This window comes from Nannospalax galili, unplaced genomic scaffold (genome assembly GCF_000622305.1).
Source record: "Nannospalax galili isolate Female #2095 unplaced genomic scaffold, S.galili_v1.0 scaffold45, whole genome shotgun sequence".
NCBI classification, from domain to species: domain Eukaryota; kingdom Metazoa; phylum Chordata; class Mammalia; order Rodentia; family Spalacidae; genus Nannospalax; species Nannospalax galili.
The window spans coordinates 6,545,334-6,566,357 of record NW_008355775.1 but is presented as its reverse complement, the minus strand read 5'-3'; the positions used below and the strand labels follow the sequence as shown (position 1 = coordinate 6,566,357).

The 21,024-nt window shown below is 44.3% G+C and overlaps 2 protein-coding genes across 2 annotated transcripts in view; one reads left to right on the top strand and one right to left on the bottom strand.

The window, feature by feature from the left end:
- The window catches only part of Dmgdh (dimethylglycine dehydrogenase), a 78,836-nt gene extending 72,805 nt beyond the window's left edge, over positions 1 to 6,031 (bottom strand). Inside the window, exons 1-2 of the mRNA XM_008853342.3 lie at positions 5,901 to 6,031; positions 3,360 to 3,534 (exon numbers count right to left, since the gene is read on the bottom strand). Coding sequence (XP_008851564.1) covers positions 3,360 to 3,534; positions 5,901 to 5,980 — 255 coding nt within the window. The 5' untranslated portion in view covers positions 5,981 to 6,031. The remainder of the gene's footprint in view (positions 1 to 3,359; positions 3,535 to 5,900) is intronic.
- A 56-nt stretch (positions 6,032 to 6,087) lies between these two features.
- Bhmt2 (betaine--homocysteine S-methyltransferase 2) overlaps positions 6,088 to 21,024 on the top strand; it is a 16,883-nt gene continuing 1,946 nt past the window's right edge. The window contains exons 1-7 of the mRNA XM_008853335.3: positions 6,088 to 6,192; positions 11,889 to 12,021; positions 13,995 to 14,086; positions 15,510 to 15,701; positions 18,113 to 18,260; positions 18,895 to 19,077; positions 19,882 to 20,110. Coding sequence (XP_008851557.1) covers positions 6,160 to 6,192; positions 11,889 to 12,021; positions 13,995 to 14,086; positions 15,510 to 15,701; positions 18,113 to 18,260; positions 18,895 to 19,077; positions 19,882 to 20,110 — 1,010 coding nt within the window. The 5' untranslated portion in view covers positions 6,088 to 6,159. The remainder of the gene's footprint in view (positions 6,193 to 11,888; positions 12,022 to 13,994; positions 14,087 to 15,509; positions 15,702 to 18,112; positions 18,261 to 18,894; positions 19,078 to 19,881; positions 20,111 to 21,024) is intronic.

Genomic DNA, 21,024 nt, shown 5'->3' with positions numbered 1-21,024 from the left:
TATATACATTACTGTATTAATAGAGATCATAAAATACACTAAAAGAGTTTAGATAAAAGAGCTTAGAATGAATGAAATATTTTAAATAGTTTTCATCTTATTTATTGTGTAGGAAATCTCTTGAATATTAAACTTATGAATCTCATTTCTGTGAGAATCCTGTGATTAATGTACTTCATTATTAAGTTATGTATCTGCTGGGTTAACATTCCAAATTCAGCAGTGTGATGGCCTGATTCTAAGCTTAGTTTATGTCCAGACTGGTTTTCTTTATTTATTTTAATTCTCTTTTTTTAGGTAGAGTCTCACTGTGTAGCCCAGACTGGCATTAAATTTCCAGTCTTCCTGTATATTAGTTACTTTTCTATTTGCTGTGACCAAACACCTGACAAAAAGCAACTTGTGGAATAAAGGGTTTAATTTGCCTTCCGTTTTGAGAGAATGCAGTCCATCATGGTGGGGAAGGTGCAGGGGAAGAGGTTACAGCAGACGATTGCATTGCATCCATGCTTAGGAAACAGATGAACATTGGAACTTAGCTAATTTTTTTCTTTGTATTCAACCAGGAACCCCACCCCCTCTCACCCCGTACCACAACCCATAGAATGGTGCTGCCCACATTTAGGGTGGTCTTCCTACCTCAGTTAACCCAATCTAGAAACCTTCTCATAGATGTGCCCAGAGGTTAGTTTCCTAGGTGATTCTAGATCCTGTCAAGTTGACCATCAGGATTAACCAGTACATCCTTCTTCAGCCTCCAGAGTGTGGGGATTATAGGTGTGAGCTGATTGCACCGACCTATACAAAGGTTTCTGTCGACAGCTGGCTATGTTCACACTCTTGTCTGTCAGTTCTTGTTACAAATTTAAAAGTATTAACATTCTTTGTATTTTAAATGAATGGGAACAAATGCCATTGAAATTCCTTATAGGGAAAAATTTTAACTAGGTTTAAAAGTATATCTCTCAAACAGGAAAGGTTTTTTCCCAGCCCTCCCAGTGATATAATTTAGGCCAGAAAATCTAATCAGAATATCAACATTTCCAAATATCCCTTTTTGCCCCCTTCTTCCCAACAGGATTGCTTTGCAAACCAGCTATTTCCCTCTTGTTGAAAGCATCACTTCTACTCTGAAATAACAGACTGGATCTTTTTATTTGCTTTTCAGTGCTGGGGATCAAGCCTGGTGCCATGACCCTAAATATTCTTGCCAGGTTCATCTCAAAATCCTCTCAGCCCCCTTGTACCCTGCTCCCCATTCTCTGCTTCCTGTCTCCTTCCTAGATGGAGGTAGTCCCCCTAACTGTTAGCTCCAGCCTCATTCTGTACCCCTTGTCCTGTTTCTCTTTTCCTTATGGCTCAGATCCCCCTCCCTGTGTTTTCTGTCTGCTCACAAGACTGTAGCTCCAGGAGGAGATGACTGTTTTGTTCCCTGCTCTGTCCTCAGGGACACTGATGGCTTAACATAATATAGGTCCTCCACAAATCTGTTGTGAATGGGGATGGAGTGCCCACTAAGGAAGAGGTAGAGGAGGGTCAGAAAGAAAGGTGGGCTTGCTTTTACAGCAACAATATTAAGCCCACATAGAAAATCTTGTTGCGGGGACAGAAGCACCAGGAGTGCTGGGGCTTGACACACCTCTGCAGACAGAAGGAAACCAGTGGAGGAAAAATTGGTGAAAGAGACACATGTGCTAGGAAGATAAAAGTGAGGTAGGAGCTGGGGTATGGGGTTTCCCTTCCTGCCTCCTGTACTAACAGATGAGGGGTTAGAAAGAGAGGAGTTAGACCCACTGCAATTTTTCCAGAAGCACTGACTAACCAGTGCGCTGGGAGCTAACTATGGGAGGTGAGGCTCTTGGCCACTGGGGCTGAGGTCTGGGCCACACAGCTTGCTGAGCTTTGAGCAGGAGCTGAGCATCAAGAGGCCTTCAGAAGTGTTCCCTTGACCCTTCTGTCCTCATCAGAAGTAAAGAAATGGAGAACCAAGTCTAAGACCACCTAGATCTTCCTCCAAAAGAGAACTATACCAGCAACCATAGAATCTTCTTCTCCTTAGCTGACTCAGGAGTATCCAACTGACAATATGAAAACTCTGTCAATCCAGGGCTATTACCCAGGGTTCTCCAGTGAAGCCCAGCTATGGTACTGTCTTAGAAGAGTGACACATGCCAAGGCTGTGCAGAACTTTGACTGGTGCTTAGATGAATGCAAATGCACGCACTCGAAGTTCAAAGATATCCATTTTTACAAATCAAGCCGTCCCTCCTGGTCCAAAATAAAAATCCCAAGTAAATAAAAATAGCTGGGCATGGTAGCATATGCCTGTAATCCCAGCACTAGGGAAAGAGAGGCAGGTAGATCTCTATGGATTTGAGGCCAGCCTGCTCTTCATAGTGAGTTTCAGGCCAGCCAGGGCTACCCTGTCTCAAAAACAATTTTTTTAACAAAAATAAAAGGCAGTAGGGTGTGGTGGCATATGGCTGTTATCCCAGCACTGAGGAGGCAGAGGCAGGGAGATTAGGAGTTCAAGGCCAGCCAGGGTTACATGAGACCCTGACTCAAAAAAGTCAAATAACAATAACAACAATAAGAGAGAAAAAGAGAGGAAGGAAGGAAGAGAGAGAGAGAAAGAAAAAGAAAGAAAGAGAAAAAAGAAGAAAGAAAGAAAGAAAGAAAGAAAGAAAGAAAGAAAGAAAGAGAAAAAGAAAGAAAGAGAGAACTGCCAGATGCAGGTGAGAGGAGTGTGGAAAAACATTTTGGGTCTGTGGTCAAGACCATCCAGCGAGCATCCTTTACTACAAAAGATAATACTGATTATTCAACTCTGACCTCATGTTTAATAATGTTACATATTAGCTTCCTCACAGCCCTGGTGGGTAGGTACAGTCAGTGTTATTAATATTCTCATCTTACAAGCTTGGCAAGGTGGCTCACACTTGTAACCCCAGCACTTGGGAAGCTGAGGCTAGAAGACTGCAAGGAGTTTGGGGCCAACATAGGCTACCTCGTGAGTTCCGGGCCAGTCTGAGCTATAGAGTAAGACCCTGTTATAAAAAGACAGCAACATTAAATCAGAAAATGAGATGCACCAGAAAATGGAAACTGAAGGAACTTTCTGGAAGTCATAGAGCTAGAAAATGGTAAAGCCAAGACCTGTATGCAGAAGTCACATGTTTAAGATAAAGCATATGGAAACCAGCAGCTCCACGGCCTGGAAACACACCAGCCCAGTGGTAATATTCTTGTTGGCTTGGGAGGAGAACCCATTCTCTGAAGAGCTCACCATGGGAAGTTGTGAATGGAAGGAACCCATACATGATTTGGGGTACAGTACAATTTGGGAATGCTTTCCTTACTGCGTGCCAGGTAGAGCCAGCTGTGAGCTCGGACTTCTCCAGGAGGACCACATCCTTCATCCCTGCCTTGGCCAGGTGATAAGCCAGACTCACGCCCACACAGCCGCCTCCAATGATCACCGTCTCTGCTCTGTCTTTCCATTCCACTTCTGCACCCAACGGTGGGCTTTCCTGTCTGAGGGAAGGGATTGTTAACAGTGGTTACTTCATTATTTGGAGATAGCTTTAGTTTTGGTCTGAATCATGTCCTCCCTTTTCTCTAAAACTTAACACTTAGAGATTGCAATTTGCTTTTAGTAACCTAGGTCATCTGAACCCTGACAGGCAGCTTGCACCTAATGTAGTCAAGGACGTGGGTGGCACAGCAAGTAGTTACTGCTTCTTGGGGTGGGAGAATTTGTGCTTTATTGCCATAGGTTATACCTTTGATACATCTCATTCATACTTCCTTTATTCATCCAAGTGCTTCCTGAGTTCCGGCTCTGCCCAGGGCTGGACATGCAGACCCTTTGTGCTCTGAAGTGTACAGCAGACTGGGGCAGGGGGAGACCAAGTAAGTAAAGGGAATGACAGCAATGACAGTCTCTTCGATGGAAAGATACAGGGATGTGGGAGCATCAATCAACAGGAAGGCTGTGGTGGGAGGGTGAAGGATGAAGAAGAAGGAAGGAAGTAAAGAAAGAAACTATCAGGCTTCAGGGCGGTCGTGAATAGTCAGCACAGAGGGAGCTGGGTCCTGAAAGGCCACTGAGGCAGCACATGAAGAAGCCCATAGGGTGCAGCTGGCTCTCTAACATAACAGGCAACAGGTAAACACTGTTGAACAGATGAATGAAGAACATGATTTTTGTTGCTTAATTCTTACATTCCTTCCTAGGTAACCACACCTTTATTACATTAATTTCTAACATAGAAGGTCACAGTATGGATTAATAAGAATTCTGGGACAATTCCACATATTACATTTGGTAATACAAAGTCCAAAAGTTGTAGTTTTAAATTGCGAAGAAAGCAGTAGGAACTTCCCGCGAGCTGATATAACTCTAGCATCTGTTCTATTATACTTTATTTGGAGGGAAGTAGTATATGCGATGAAGATAAAATTGTTGAATGGTCTTGATATCTAAATTCTAATCTACCTTCAAAGTTTATCTAGACAACAATTTTCCATTTTCTTCAATGCATGGGGGGTTGACTTTGTTTTCTATGCTTTCAAATATTTCAGAATATATACATATAATATGAATGTACATACATATCGTATATACACATAATAGTAAATGCAAATTTTAAAATACTAACTCAGTGTAGTGCACAATATTATGACTTTGTATTTGTCTAATCGATTTTAAACAACTTAACCCAAGATTAACAAGTTTCTATTTCCTTCTGTACTAGGTAAAATATTATTTTACATAATTTTGTGATGTGTTACAGTGTGCAAAGCTCTTGTGCATTCTTTTATTTTGGATTTGCAGCAATACTATGAGCTAGGCAGAGCAGAGTCAGCATCCTCATTTTGTAGACGAGGAACTGCAGCTGGGGCGTGCCAAGCAAGATACTGTGCATCTACCTGATGAATGGGAACTGCTGCCTGGTGGCTCCTGTATTCCCAGCACCAGGAACAAGCCCAGGTCACCACAGGCACCATGTAACTATCTGCCCAATGAAAGGCCAGAATCTCAGGCCATAGGATGTAAAATACAAGCTGTGTCAGCTCTTCAGAGTGTTGAGTGACTCTAGGAAGCAGAAGCCTTATCTTTCCAAGAGTGACGTCAAGACAGGCTATCAAAGATGTTCAACCTGGCTCTATTTAAAGACAGATCAATACTACAATAAAGTGCCACCTCTCCTATCTGATTTAGCATTCCATTCATCTACCCCTACTCAGGGAGCCAGGAAACGTGGGAAACAGGCCTTCAGAGGCCTTCAGAATCTTGCCAACTTTGGGAGAATTTGTTGCTGTCTCTCAACCTTTCAAATGTATCCAACCATTTCCTTAGCAATTCACCTCTAAAAATTGATTCTATAAACAGACTCCCATGTTTTCCCAAAGATAGACACATAAGACTGTTCAGATGCACATTATTTGTTATAACAAAAAAACAGGAGTGGTTTAACGTCAATGAATGGACTGCTGGATTATATTGAAGAATATTGATAGAATGGAATACTATGCAGCCATTACAAAGAATAAGGCAAATCAATATGCACTGATATGGACCAATCTCCAAGACATATTAACCATTATAAACAAAACCAGTAACTACAGTACAAATGAGCCAGAGAAAAAGCAACATCTGCCTGTGTTTGGCTGCATGTGAATCACCTCTTAGAGATGCTATAGACACTGTCCTCTGTTGGCCGGACCAGGGGTTGAGGCAAAAGAGACTGGAATGGGGAACTCTTCTACAGTTTTAACTTCGCAGTTAGCAGATGATTCAAGGAGAATCCCCAAGTCCATTTCTCCTCCTCCCAAGCCCCCTACCCAGGGGGCCTCCCGGGGCCCCGACTATCCAACCACCACCCGCCGGCACTTACCCTTCCCTGAGGCTGGCAAATCCCCGCAGGGGGCGGCTCCGCAGCCCTAGGCCCCGCAGCCGCAGCGCACCCAGGAGCATGGCGAGCGGAGGTCGAGCCGGCGGCTGCCTGGAGGGCTGCCTGGAGCCTGGAGGCCGAGTGGGCAGCCTGCGGGCCGAGTGGGCAGCCTGCGGGCGGGCAGGGCGGGTCCTCCCCCGGCGAGGGGCGGGCTCGAGCACCGCGGCGCAACCAGGACGGGTGCACTCACAACCCAGGGGATATGGCGCCAGCAGAAGGCCCTGGGGCCAAGAAGGTAAGTGTCCGCCCTGCTTCTTTCTTTCTCACTGAATCCCCTGCCTGGGCTCTGAATTCAAATTCCGCTTCGGCCACTAACTAAACCCTGACATCCTAGCCAGGTCCGGGGCTAGGCAGCCCAGAGCCTCAGCCTTCACGGAGCCCTTGTCTAGCCCAGAGTATCCAAATTTTCACAGTTCGCTGGGGGAGGAAACTGAGGTTCAGGAGCCAGCGACCGCTCAGGATCGCAGGGGGACCTGCAGTCTAACTTCTGAACTCAGAGGGTCCACAGTGTTCTCCCCTAAAGGAAAGCAGCAGCTCCTGGAGGGTCGTCCACCTGCTGCTCCAGAAAGTTCCCCTTAGGCGGCTTCAAGCCTGAGCAAGGACGCTGTCCGGCTCTCAGGGGTGGGCGTGGGGGCCCCGCTGCCGCCTTCAGCAAGCAACCTCAGCATCTGGCCACTTTCTCCATGATGACCAGATGTGGGCTTTATTCCCACAGTTTTGGGCATGTGTGCTGTGGAGGGAAGGGATGACAACAGAGCAGAAGGACAAAGGCATGAACTTGGAGGAAGGGCCTCCCGGGACCCCACAGAGCTACCCACCTGAGCCCATAATTCAGAATTGGGGGTACTGTAGAGGCGTAAAAAGTGCGTCACTGATTTAGCAATGAAATAAAATAAATAAATAAAAGTAAAAAAACTGAGAACCCACAAGGTGCCCTAAAATGGGGAACTCTCAAAGCTCAGGTTCAATCACTTCACAAGCTGTTAGGCAGCCATGGTGTGAGACCTGACAGAGCACAGTGGCCAAAGTCACACAGGGAGAAGCATCGTGGCAGACCCACCCTGACTGTATCTGCATCCCTGGACACCATAAAGAACACTATCAGAGCAGCAGGCAAAGTGTGGAATGCAGACTTCACGGCATGATTTGAGGGATGTTTTTCTAATTATAACAGTTAAAATGGGGCTGGAGAGATGGCTCAGTGGTTAAGAACACTGGCTGTTCTTGCAGAAGACCTGGGTTCAAATCCCAGCACCCACATGGCAGCTAACAACTGTCACTCCAGTTCCAGAGGGGATCCACAACAACCTCTTCTGTCCTCTGCAGGCATTGCATGACACAGGTGCACTTACCTATGTGCGGATAATACATGCATACACATAAAAATAATAAATAAATACACATTAAAGTAAAAATGTGGAAAGAAAATAAGATTAATTCAAAGACTTTTTTAAAGATAACGTTGTACTGACTTCTTTCACTCAACTTTGTGTAATGCTATTTTCATTTTTACAATTCATTTTAAAAAAGCATTTAATTAATTTATTTGTGTATGTGTGTGAGCATGTGTGTGAAAGTCAGAAAACAACTTGTGAGAGATAGTTCTCTCCTCCCACTGTGTGGGACTCAGGGCTGAACTCGGGTCATCAGGCTTGGCAGCAGGTGCCTTTACCCAATAAATCATCTCACCAGTCCATAATTCACTTTTTTAAAAAATATATTTTATTATTTTTATTTTATGTATATAAGTATATTGCCTGCATGTATGTAAGGGCACCTGTGTTGTGCAATGCCTTCAGAGGTCAGAAGAGAGTGCTGAAGGCCCTGGAACTCCGTTATAGGCAGTTATTAGCTGCCATGTGAATGTTGGGAATCAAACCTGGGTCCTCTGCAAGAGCAGCCAGTTCTCTTAACCCCTGAGCCATCTCTTCAGCCCCCCACCATTCACTTTAAAAGAAAGTTTTGAAAATGTCATGTCCCATTCCTCTGGGGACCCTGCTCCTGCATGATTATCACATGGCTGTTTATGTCAATGTGTACCTGGGAGCTGCTGGAGACAGTCCCCCAACTCTCCTCAGTTGACAGGTGCAGGTCAGCAATGCACATATGTGCTTTGTTCAGTTAAAGAGCAGCTGATACCCCCAAATAGTTCTTCAAATCACCCTGCTGGTGATTCCAGGTAGATGGGGACATGTTTTAGGCAGACTAAGTCTGTGGCCACCATGCCACAGGGAGAAGTTGGCCTCCTCTGAGTTAACAGACTCACCCTGAACCTAGAAGGCAAATCTAGGGGTGTCAGGGTAGATATCTACAAAAGGAAGTGTAAAGGACCCCAGAATCTCACCATCAGGTCCAGAGCAGAGGCATTGCTCCAAATAAACGAGAGGTCTGATGAAAACACAAGTGTGCTGCAGGTGAATTCAGTCCGACTCTTCCCTGCCTTGTCTTTTAAAACTGTCATTAGAACAAGGGAAGAGGGGCTGCAAGATGCTCTGGATTCACATCTTGGTGATTTAGTCATTTTGATAATGGCCTCAAAGAAAAATGGCAAAAATGTTGGGCGAACTTCCAGATGGAAAATATATACATTGCCTTTTATCCTGTTCATGAGGATGTAGTCAAAAATGTGTGCTACAGTTATCTTAAAGCTCATGAATTTCCTGTAAAAGTGTGACTCTTTTTGCTTCTTGGGACCCCGATCTTCCCACATGGGATGCATCTTATATTTTCAGAACAGTTCTGTACCTTGGCTAGCTCTGCTGTTGTGGTTCATTAAGGAGCTCCCCTTAGTTAGGTGTTATAGAGGTGAGACAGATAGAGACAGAGAAGATGTCACCTGTCCCCACACATCCTACCATCAAAATGAGGAGGCAGGTAGTGGCCAGACACTGTAGGACAGGTGGACTCAGAGACGAAGATGCTGCAGTTGATCAAGGCACAAGGAAAGGACGATCACTGATGAGAAACACAGGTGAGGCTTTGCTCTGCATCAGCGAAGAGGTCACATGGATAGAAACTATTTCAGTGATCCAATGGCTATGATCAGAAGGGAGGGGTGAATCTGAGAGAAGCCAAACAGACACGTGTGGTGGGTTAGGATACAGGAAGCAGGAGACTAAACTGTAACAGCAGAATAATGTGTCCCTCCTCTAGAACTGTTTAATGAGTGACACTAAACTTGACTCTCAAGTTGGTTGATGCAGGGGATAGGTTTACACCTCCTTCCTAATGAGCAGCAAAGGTGGGCCATGCAGAGCTGCTGTAGCTACTCCAGGATGTCGGGAAACACCAAGTTCCTGTTAGCAGTTGGCTCCAGCAGACATACAAGATGGCTACTTTACTGACATCCAGCCAGGAGGGAGAAAAGAGCAAGATGAGAGGGAATGGGCATCTATGTCAGGAAAGTAGAGCTTTTCCAGAAATCCCCCATGGCTTTCCCTTATCTCATTGGTCAGTGGTATGATAAGGTGATGCCCAGCAGCAAGGAAGCCTGGGAGGTTTTTCTTTTTAAGTTGAGGACATTACTCTCCTCTTTCCCCCATTCATTGGTAAAGAAGAGAGAGAATACTCATTCAGCAACTAGCATACCATGTTGAATAACCAGAATTACTTTTAGGTAATCAGTGATCAGTGCTTTCATTATAATTTGACCCAGAAACTTTTTTTAATACCAAACATTTTAATGAGGAAACAATCTTAAAATAATGCATGGCTTGTGTAAATATGAATTTTCTTTTAACAAGATCACATAGTCACCATTTTAAATACTATAGACTATTATAAACATTTTAAAATTATAAATTCTCTAAATTTCTACCCATAATCAAAAGTATTTTAATTTATTCAGCCAACATGTATTACTTTACTCAATGGACATTCACTGATGCTAGGAACTAGTCTACATGTTGCCGGTCCAGTGAGGAACAAGAATAGCCAATGTCCCTGATCTCATAGGGTTTATGTTCTAGTGGGGGAAACAGACAACAACCACAGAAATGCACAAATAAGATCATTGCAGGTCATAGTAGCTACTATGAAGAAAACTGTCATGCAGGATGGTGTCTAAGGTGGGCAGTGTCCAGCCCCATGCCAGATGAAGGCCACAGGATGCCTGAAGTCTGGGCTTTGTGCCAGGAGCCAGCTTAGATTCAATCCCATCTCTACCCAGAGGCAGATTTCCCAGAAGCCAATGCTGCTTTTGCTGGTGTCCCTCACCTGCCTGGAGACAACCAGAAAGTATTTTCTTTGTAAGTATTTTAGGAGAATTGCCCAAAACCTTCTCAGAAGATGCCTTCCAAGTGCTGGGATTAAAGGCGTGTGCTACCACATCCGTCAAAATCTTTTCTTTATTAAAGACTTCTCCTACCCCAGCTCCTAAAAAGTTCAAGTCCTATGAAACTTGATTCTATTTTTGGCTTGACCATTGTTTATCTGCTTTAGTTGAAAAACGAAACAAAACAAAAACACAGGAGAACTGCCAAGGAAAATCAACTCAGATTGCCGAATTGTGGCCAATGAAAATACTTGTTTGGAGGTAGTTCATTATGAAGTAATAGACCATCAGAACATGTGTTCATAAATAATATGTGGTGATATTTGATACTTAATGTGAATTTTTTATTTAATGTGAGTGGTATTGATGTAGGTAACATCCTAAAACTTTTCTTTAGCCTAATTAATACTGAAATCATAGATAACATTCCATTTATTTTAATGATTTTAATCTATTGTTCAGGTAACAACTTGTTTTAAAAATTGGATTGTTTCTGCCAGAGGTGGTGGCGTACGCCTTTGATTCCAGCATTTGGGAGACACAGGCAGGTGGATTTCTATGAATTTGAGGCCAGCCGGGTCTACATAGCAAGCTTTAGACCAGCTGGGGCTACAGGGAGACCTTGTCTCGAAAAGACAAAAAAAGGATAATAATAATTTAAAAAATAATAAATAAGAAAAATTGCATTGTTTCCAAGTTTCCTCTGTCGCAGAGAAGCAACATTGTGCTTATATGGTGTCCTAGTTTCCTTTCCAGCTGCTGTGATAAACTACTCTGACAAAAGTGCCTCAGGAGAGAAAGGGTTCATTTCAGCTCACAGTTCTAGCTTACATTCCATCATTGTGGTGAAGTCAAGGGGGCAGGACTCTGATGCAGCTGGTCACATCTACAGTGAAGAGCAGAGAGATCACACAGTTCAGGATCCTCTGCCTAGGGGCTGGTACCACTCACAGGGGCTGGGTCTTTCCACTAAGCAAGATAATCCCCACAGACAAGCCCACAGGCCAACCCAACCTAGACAATCTGGCATTGAGATTCCCTCCCCCAAGTGATTCTAGACTGTATCAAGTTGACAGTTAAAACTAACCATCACATTTGTCTAACTTTATACCCCTTAATGTTGAGGATTTCCCATGTACCAGATTCGACTCTAGAGCTCACATTCCAAATCTCTAAAGTATTTTGTATACTAATGTCCTTTGGCTTTATGTCTGTTAATTTTGTTTCCCAGATAAAATTATAAACATTTTTTGAGAGCTTGTAATTATATTACTTACAATAATAAGTACTATTTTCCAGACACTATCCATAACATTTGAAAAAGTATTATTCTATTTAATTCTCACACAATATAATGACTGAGGTAATATTTCCATTTTATAAATAAGAAAACAGGTATAAGGAGTTTCAATAGTTTGCACAGAGCCATACAGAATATGTTAATGGAGAAAAGATAGCCTCAGCTCTTTGCACAAAATCAGTACCTGGACTGGCCAAGAATCGTGCCATGCTCAGGCTTTCTAAAACGTGTTAGGCATAATTTAAACAAACCTACAGCTCTAAGAATACAATATCGGCATTCCTAAAATTAGAAATTGCTTCACAAGAACAAGTGGGGTGTGGGAAATGCCTAGGTGATTGTTTTTTCTCTTTACCAGGGCATTTTGGACCGTCTGGACAGTGGGGAGGTTGTGATTGGGGACGGCAGCTTTCTCCTCACTCTGGAGAAAAGAGGCTTTGTGAAAGCGGGCCTCTGGACTCCAGAAGCAGTGGTAGAGCATCCAAATGCAGGTGAGTGCCGCCACCCAAGAGCATGTGTCCAAGTGATAGTGTGAATGCCCACGTCACTCAAGTGTGTATTCAGTGACAGTTTACTTAAATTCCATTGAGAGAAAACCGAGAAATAATAGTGTCTCTAAGAACTGCTTCACTTGTGAAATTGTCAAAGGCAGAGGCCATGGCAGTGTGTGGGCTGTAGCACGAGGAAAATCATCTGGCTCCCTCTCTTTCCTCCCTCTCTGTCCCTCTCCCACTTGGATCTTCTTGGACAAGCAGTGTTGAAAATATACATTTTAATGTTTATTCCTTGAATTTACCTTGTAGCTGTTCAAGAGTTTCCCTAAGATAGCAAAAATAGTTTTTGCTTTAGTTTCATCCTGCTGATGGATGTGCATGGTAGATAATAACCACAGGCATGGTGACAGTGGCTGATGACCATCACCAGGTTAATGGAGCAGACAGCATAATGTGGGACAAGAAGACAAAAAAACAAACAATTTTGCATCCTCCTGGTGGGGGAGGTGTTGGAAGTAGGTTTAAACTGTGTTGCATTAGGCCAGTAACTCTGGATTTTAATGTTATTCTGACCTTGTTGCTGTTGTTTCTCCTTGCTTTCCTGAGTTAAAGTAAGGAAATCAGGCCCAAGAATAAGACAGGGGAATCAGGACACACACTGGTTTTACCCACATGTGCACAGTGAATGAGACAGAACTGGGGTCCTGTCTTGCTTCTGCACACGAGTTGTGCCCTTAGACAAGTTCCTTGCCCTGCTGAGAATCCATTCCTTCACCTGTCATATGGGGCAGGATGATGTGGGGCAGTTGTAAGGACAGATGAGTTCACCTCTGTGAACTGCCCAGGATATCACTGGAGCTCGAGGCCATTACTGCTGTTTCCCCAGACACCTGGTGTTCCATGAAAGAAAGGACAGAGCTTTGTTTCTGAACCAGAGCCTCTTAAGAAATTTTCATCTTGTTCTTATTTTTGGAAGATCTTTCAGCTAGACTGGGTGTGTTGAAATGGCCAGGAGTGGGATGGAGCTGGGGAAGAGAAGCAAGGAGGGACTTACTTTGCTTGCTTTTTGTTTTCTTTTCATTTTTAAAGCTAATTTGTTTTTTTACCTTTGTGTGTGTGTGTGTGTGTGTGTGTGTCTGTGTGTGTGTGTGTGTGTGTGTGTCTGTGTCTGTGTCTGTGTCTGTGTCTGTGTGTGTGTGCGCATGCGCGCGCGCCTGCAAAGGATCCCTGGAGCTTGATTGCAAGCCACCGGCTATGAATGCTGGGGTCCTCTGCAGCCTTAAGAAGCAACAAATGCTCTTAACCACTGAGCAATCTCTTCTGTCTTCTAATTTTTCTAGACGTGATCTCATATGGCCTCAGGCTAGCTATGTAGTCAAAGATGATCTCGAACTTCTGATTCCGCCTGCCTTCACCTCCTGAGTGCTGGGATTACAGGCATGAGTTTATAAGATCCTGGGGATCAAATCCAGGGCTTCCTGCATGCTAAGCAAGCACTCTACCCACTAAGCTACATCTCCATCCCCAGAAGGGTGTCTTTCTGAGAGACCAGGGACAGCCCAGGCTGCTTGCAGTGACTCCCTCATACTTGCTGTTGAATCAGCTTGCCACCCATGGGCCTTCTGCCCTCTGAGCTTCCTCACTCTACCAACACAGTCAGTAACAGAACAGCAGCCTCCTTTACCCATTGCTGCGTGAATAAACCTCTATAGACAAGGGATGAAGAGACGGGGGCCAGCCAAGCCTTTGTCTCTGCACGGACCCATCAGGCCTGGAGGCCCATCAGCAGAGTGCTATAGGGGTGCTCAACAGTGCATCCCGTTATTGAATGCTGTTGAATTCATCTGCAGCTTTATCAGTGCTAGGTTCAAAACTGGGAAATGGATGGGAGGGAGGGAGCTGCTGCAACTGCCAAGAATGGATGCTTCCAGAATTTTATTTTGTAATTTCAATTTCAACTGTTTTGACAGTTCGTCAGCTTCACATGGAGTTCTTGAGAGCAGGAGCGGATGTCTTGCAGACATTTACCTTTTCTGCCACTGAGGACAATTTGGAAAGCAAGGTAACTGGGGTGCAGGTGGGGGTCAACTACAATAAACAAACCCTTGTGGGAAGCCATGGAGCTGCCTCCTGAATTACTACTACACTTTATGAAAAAAACCCATCCAACACCCAGGAATTCACTATCTCACAGACAGGTGTCCTAAACAGAAGAGCATTTCCTGCCAATTTAGGTGGAAGAGGAGACAGAACCCCAGAGCAGGCCATTAGACAAGCAAGTCCATCCCTTGGGAGTCATTTTGTGAAGAAGCTGCATTTGGCCACAACTTCTTTCACCTTTTCATTTTGCACTGTTCCCCCCTCCCTCTGCCACCTTATCTGACTAGAGATAGGGAGGTCCTCAGGAACATATCGCTGACCCAAAAATGACAAAAAACCAGGTTTGACATCCAGCTTTTACTGCCCACAGCCCATGAGACTTTATGCAAGACCATCCCTGCATTGAGCATTGGATCTATCTCTAGAAAACAGGGATAAGAAGCCATGCTATACTCAAGCCTGTCAGAGAAGAAAGAGATGAAGGATGAGAAAGCACATGCCCAAACCAACTGCTAACACAACTGCAATTGCCATGAATGACAATGTTCATGTGTAAGAAAGCAATATTTAATGGCAACCAGTATGTATTACATATACCCATGGGCTATTGTTATGATCCATTCTCTATGCTAAGTACAAAGATGATACAGAGGTTTGGAAGAGGTTCTGAAGAGGTTCATGATCAAATGTGGGAGGGGAACCAATAAAGCTAATAAAAGAGTGGTAAGTATAGTAATATAAAGTCACTGGTAGAGCTAAGGAGATGGCTCAGTCAGTAAAATACTTGCTGTGTAAGCATGAAGACCTGAGTTTGGAGTCCCAGACTCAGGAGTCCCCTCCCATATATGATGGGAGGGAGACAGGCAAATCTTCTGAGCTTGCTGGCCAGCCATTCTAGCCAAATTGTGAGTTCCAGGTTCACAGAGACCCTACCTCAAAAAATAAGGTGGAGAGCAACTGAGGAAGACATGGGATGCCAACCTCTGATGTGTCCATTGCCAGAGAGAGAGAGGAAGAGGGAGAGGGAGAGGGAGAGGAGAGGGAGAGGGAGAGGGGAGGGGGGAGGAAGAAATGCAGCCACCATATCTGACCTCCAACTCGCACCTGGCTGCGCTCAGTGTTGAGTGCCAGGCGAATCCTCAAGCTCGAGGGAGAGGAGAGGGAGAGGGGAGGGGGGAGGGGAGAGGGGAGAGGAGAGAGGGAGAGGGAGAGATTATACTCAGAGAGAACAGATGAGATTATACTCACTCTTCCCGAATTTCATTTAAAAGAATTGGAATTGGCTGTAAGGATTCCCTTACTCACTGCCCCTTTGCTATTTTACATTTAAAACAGCTAATTTTACATTTAAAACAGCAGTCTGTACTCTTGTTCTCTAACCTCAGTGGGAAGATGTAAATGAAGCCGCCTGTGACCTAGCCAGGGAAGTGGCTGACAGAGGGGATGCTTTGGTGGCAGGGGGGATCTGTGAGACTTCATTGTACAAATACCACAAGGATGAAGCTAGAATTAAAAACATTTTTCGACTACAGCTAGAAGTTTTTGCCAGGAAAAACGTGGACTTCTTGATTGCAGAGGTAAGCTGGGTCTTAGAGGAACAAGACTGAACCTATCACTGCGGTCTTCCACTTAGACTGGGCCACTGGGGACTGCACTATGCCCTTATTTCCTCCATGTGGGTGGTCAGAGATTTCTGTTACACGCTGCATTCCAAGCCAACATTCTACAGTCTGCATACTGGGTTCTCTTTGGGGCCAAGGGATAGACCGAAGCTATGCCCAGCTATAGATTTGGCTTCCTAAGGCTTTTTGATTGCAGCAGCTGACTTAGGGGACACTATAACCTGAGGTAAGAAAGAGGCAGTGACTTAGGGAGCATCTCCTCCCAAGGGAGAGGCCAGGCTTCAAGGTGCTGTGTGGTTGGGCAGGAGACAGTGAGGGAGCAAAGCCTAGCAGGCAGATAGCTGCTCAGGTTCACCCAGGGCCATCAACAAGACTCGGCCCTGAATAGTTGCCTTCTCTTCCATTCAGGCCTTTCTCACTCTGCCCCTCTGCCATTCCTTAGCCTATCACATGTGAATGCCACTTTAAAGAAAGAATTGGTCTATCAAGTCAGATGTTTGGTTGCTGAGATATTGATCTGATTTGCTTCTCTATTGCTGTGATAAAACATTAACCAAAAGCAACTTGAGGAGGGAAGGGTTTATTTCAGCGTATAGCTCCCAGGTCACAGGCCATCATGGAGGGAAGTCAGGGCAGGAACTCCAGGCAGGGCCAGAACCTGGAGGCAGGACTTGAGGCACAGACCACAGAGGAATGCTGCTTATTGGCTTGTTCCTCTGGTCTGTGTCCAACCTGTTATCTTATACAACTTAGAACCATCTGCCCATGGGTGGCACCACAGTAGGTCAGCCCTCCCATATCACTTAACAATCAAGAAAATGCTTCACAGACATGGCCACAGGCCAATCTAATAGAAGCAATCCCCCAACTGAGGTTTCCTCTTCCCAGATGTGTCAAGTTGACAACTGGCATTATCCAGCACAGACACATACCTGTGTCTGTGAGAAAATTAACTTAAGAGAGAGAGAAAAAAAAAATCATTTGGGCTAATGGTTTCCAAGGTTTCAGTCCGGGGCCAGTCGGCTCCACTGTTTCTAGGTCTGTGGTGAGGAAGAACACAGTGAAGGGAGAGCATGGTAGAGCAGAGCAGCTTACCTCATGGCAGTCAGGAAGCAGAGGGAGCCATAGGAAGGAGCTAGGTACAAAATGTCCTTCAGAGACATACCCTAGTCACCTACTTCCCCCAACGGGACCCCACCTTCTAATACCTCCCAAAGATGCTATCAAATATGAATCCATCCATGGTCTAAATGCATTGTTGAAGTCAGAGCCCTCATGGCCCAATCCCCTCTCAGTGACTGGTTCTACCAGTTGAGGACCAAGTCTTCAGCACATGAACCTATTGAGCGACATTTCATATCTAAGCCACAAGGTTCGGTTACTGACTGGATGCGAAGGGCCAGAACACTCTCCTCTCCACCCCATTTCCCAACATAATTGCCAATGCATGGGAGGCAAGCCCTCAACCTAGGTCTTTGAATGAGAAAATAGCTGTCCAACTACTGTTTCCCCTAATTCAGTCTATTCACTAGTGCAAATCCTGCCACGTCAGCCTTCCCAAGGCCCAATGCTGCCTGCACCTCGCTGGAGAGATCACACAGATTGCCCTAGGTATTCCCCAGATGGGGGGAACGCAGCTCTGCTGGTTTAAGAGCCTCTCTCCATTCTCTTCCTTGTTCCTCGTCATGGCTTCTCTAATATTTCTGTTAAGAGTGAAGACATGAGGAGAATTCTGATGGCTGTCTCCAGTCACCTAGGCTCACCCTTTTAATTGTGGCACTGAAGGGGGCTCCTGGGAAGCACCCCTGCATCTCATGTGTGTTCACCAGACAAGTCACCCTGGTCACCATCATCAGCAAGGACACTGAGTTGCTCTATCTCCTGCTCTGTGCTTCAGTCTTCCCATCTGGGAACATCTCATACTTCCCTTCCTACTTTATGGAGCACTTAAAATATCTAACTAGAAGTAATGTAAAATACAATAAACTATTATTTTTCAGAAATTACCCCAGTTCCATTAAAGACAATCCCAAAATCAATAAGGAAAATGTTCATTCCTTCAAAATTATGATTTCAAATATGCTGTTATTTAAAAAAAATAAAAACTTCTGGGTGGTATGGTGTTTGCTACTAACAGTCACCATTTCACTGAATGATGATACATGAATAAACTATGTATTGTGATTTAAGGAATTAAAATATTTACTCAGAAAGTCCATACTCTTTACATACTCTACTAGAAACATATCTCAGCAAGTTGTAGCACATGTATTTGGTCATTTTTATAATAGTTTTACATTTATGTTCTACCATTCAAAAATGGCTTAAAATTGGGGCCAATAAAAATAAAGTGACATTTCTTTTAGTATTTTGAGCACATGGAGGAAGCTGTGTGGGCTGTGGAAGTCTTAAAAGAAGTCGGGAAACCTGTGGCCGCCACCATGTGCATAGGCCCGGAGGGGGATATGCATGGCGTGACACCAGGAGAATGTGCTGTGAAGCTGGTGCAGGCAGGTAATAGAGCCTAGATGGGATGAACAGCATGGTGGCTGCTTATGAAATGTAGCAAAGTTTACTTAATACTGTGAAAGTACCAAAAAGGAAATGGGAGAATTAACTAGAATGATTGTTCCTATCTATAAATCCTGAGGTAGCTAATCACTAATGTAGCTTGTAAGATTGCTTGCTTGCTTGCTTGCTTGCTTGCTTGATGAACTGGTTTGAAATGAAGTCTCATTATGTAGCCCAGACTGGTGTTGAATTTGTGATTCTCCTGCTTTGGCTTCTCAAATACTGGGATTTCAGGACTGTACCACCACGCCTGGCTCAGCTTCTAACTATTATAAAAGAATAAACGGTCTGGAGAGGTGGCTTAGCAGTTAAGAGCATTGGCTGTTCTGGCAGAAGACTTGGGTTCAATTTCCAGCACCCACATGGCAACAAACAACTGTCCGTAACTCCAGTTCCAGGGGAGTCTGACACCTTCTTCTGACCTCTGTGGGCATTGTATGGCACAGATGCATGTACGCACATGCAGGCACCATACTCATACACATGAAATAAAAATAATAACTAATAAATTTAAAAAAGAATTAGCAGGCAAATGACTAAACAATAAGTTGTAGTGGTTCTTTATTTCACTATACAGGGGCAAACATTGTTGGGGTAAACTGCCGATTTGGGCCCTGGACCAGTTTACAGACCATGAAGCTCATGAAGGAGGGTCTGCGGGCTACAGGGCTGCAAGCTCACTTGATGGTGCAGTCCCTGGGCTTCCACACACCTGACTGTGGCAAAGGAGGGTTTGTGGATCTCCCAGAATATCCCTTTGGTAAGTTCAGGTGTACATAAATGCCTTCATATGCCTCATTGTGACAAAATTGATGCAATTATATAGGCCCACATAAAACAAAAATATTCAATTGTAACCAAATAGTGTTAAATAATGCATAATTTAGAGTTTATAGTTTTTTAACTGGAAAAAAATCCTCCCCTCCATGCATCTATCATTGAAAAATGGAGATTGTATTATCCACTTTTCTTGGTGCTTGAGCCAAATACCCAGAAAAGAAGCAACTTGAGAGGAGGATTCATTTTGGCTTACAGTTGAGGGGATGTGGTCCATCATAGTAGGGAGGGCACAATGGCAGGAGTGTGAGGCAGTCAGGAAACAGTATGGACAGGAAGCAGGACTAGCTATCAAACCTCAAGGCCGGCCCCAATGACCTACTTCCTCCAGCAAGGCTCCACCTCCCAAGGTTCCACAGACTTTCAAAATAGCACCACCAGGGGCTGGAATGATGGCTCAGTGGTTAAGAGTTCTGACTGCTCTTGCAGAAGACCCGGGTTCAATTCCCAGTACCCACACGGTAGCTAACAACTGTCTGTAACTCCAGTCCCAGGGGATCCACCATCATCTTCTGACCTCTGCAGGCACTGCACATGGGTGCACTTACATACATGCAGGCAATATGCTCATACACATAAAATAAAAATAATAAATAATAAATTAAAAAAATAGCACCACCAGCTGAGGACCCAGTGTTCAAATATATGAGCCTGTGGGGGGTGGTAAGGGGCATTTCACATTCAAAGCACAATAGGAACAGTAACAGATATGTCAAAACTATTATAGGCCTGGAGCCCAGAGTTGCAACCAGATGGGATATTCAAAAATATGCCAGAGAAGCCTACAACCTGGGGATCAGGTACATCGGCGGGTGCTGTGGATTTGAACCCTACCACATCAGGGCAATTGCAGAGGAGCTAGCTCCAGAAAGAGGATTTTTTCCACCTGCTTCAGAAAAACATGGCAGCTGGGGAAGTGGTCTCACTATGCACACCAAGCCCTGGATTAGAGCAAGGTAGGATTATTTCTAAATTGTATTCTTATCACTTTTTTAAAATCTCATTCTATTTATCTCCGTAAACACTATGCATGCACAAGATAATAAAACTTCAAACAGAGGTATATAAAATGAAAGCAAAAGTTGCTCCTCTCCTGATACTAGTCTATTCCCAGAAGCCTCTTGGTCTGTTCAGCTGCTGTAACAAAATACCAGCAACAGGGTGGCTTATAAACAACAGAAATTTATTTCTCATAGAGTTCTGAGGTGTAAGATCAGAGCACTGGCAGTTACAGTGTTTGGTGACGGTCCACTTTCTCATAGCAACTTCTTGTTGGTCTCATGATAGAAGGGGTGAGGCAAACTCTCTGGAGCCTCTTTGATAAGGGCACTAATCCCATTCGTCAGGGCTCTGCCCTTGTGACTTCAAAACCCCCTAAGACCCCAGCTCCCATGATCATATTGGTGATTAGCTTTCAAAATATTTCTCTTTTTTTTGGTCTTTTTGAGACAGGGTCTCCCTGTAGACCACCAGCTGGCCTGGAACTTGCTATGTAGACCAGGCTGGCCTTGAACTCACAGAGATCCGCTTGCCTCTGCTTCCTGAGTGCTGGGATTAAAGGTGTGTGCCACCATGCCTGGCTTTCAAAATATGCTCTTTTTAAATGAACACAAAAATTATAATATTTTTGTGGTGCCACATAGTGTTTCTATACATGCGCACAGTGGATAATGTTCAGAGTAAGCATGCCTATCTCCACCAGCAGTTATCATTTCTTTGTATTGAAAATCTTCAAAATCCTTCCCACTAGCTCCTTTCAGCTATACAGAATGTCATGTTCTCTGTAGTCACTGACTACATAGCTACCTGCTCCTTAGTCCATGGACATAAAGCATACTCTGTAAAATAGGAATTTATTCACTTTCTCCTC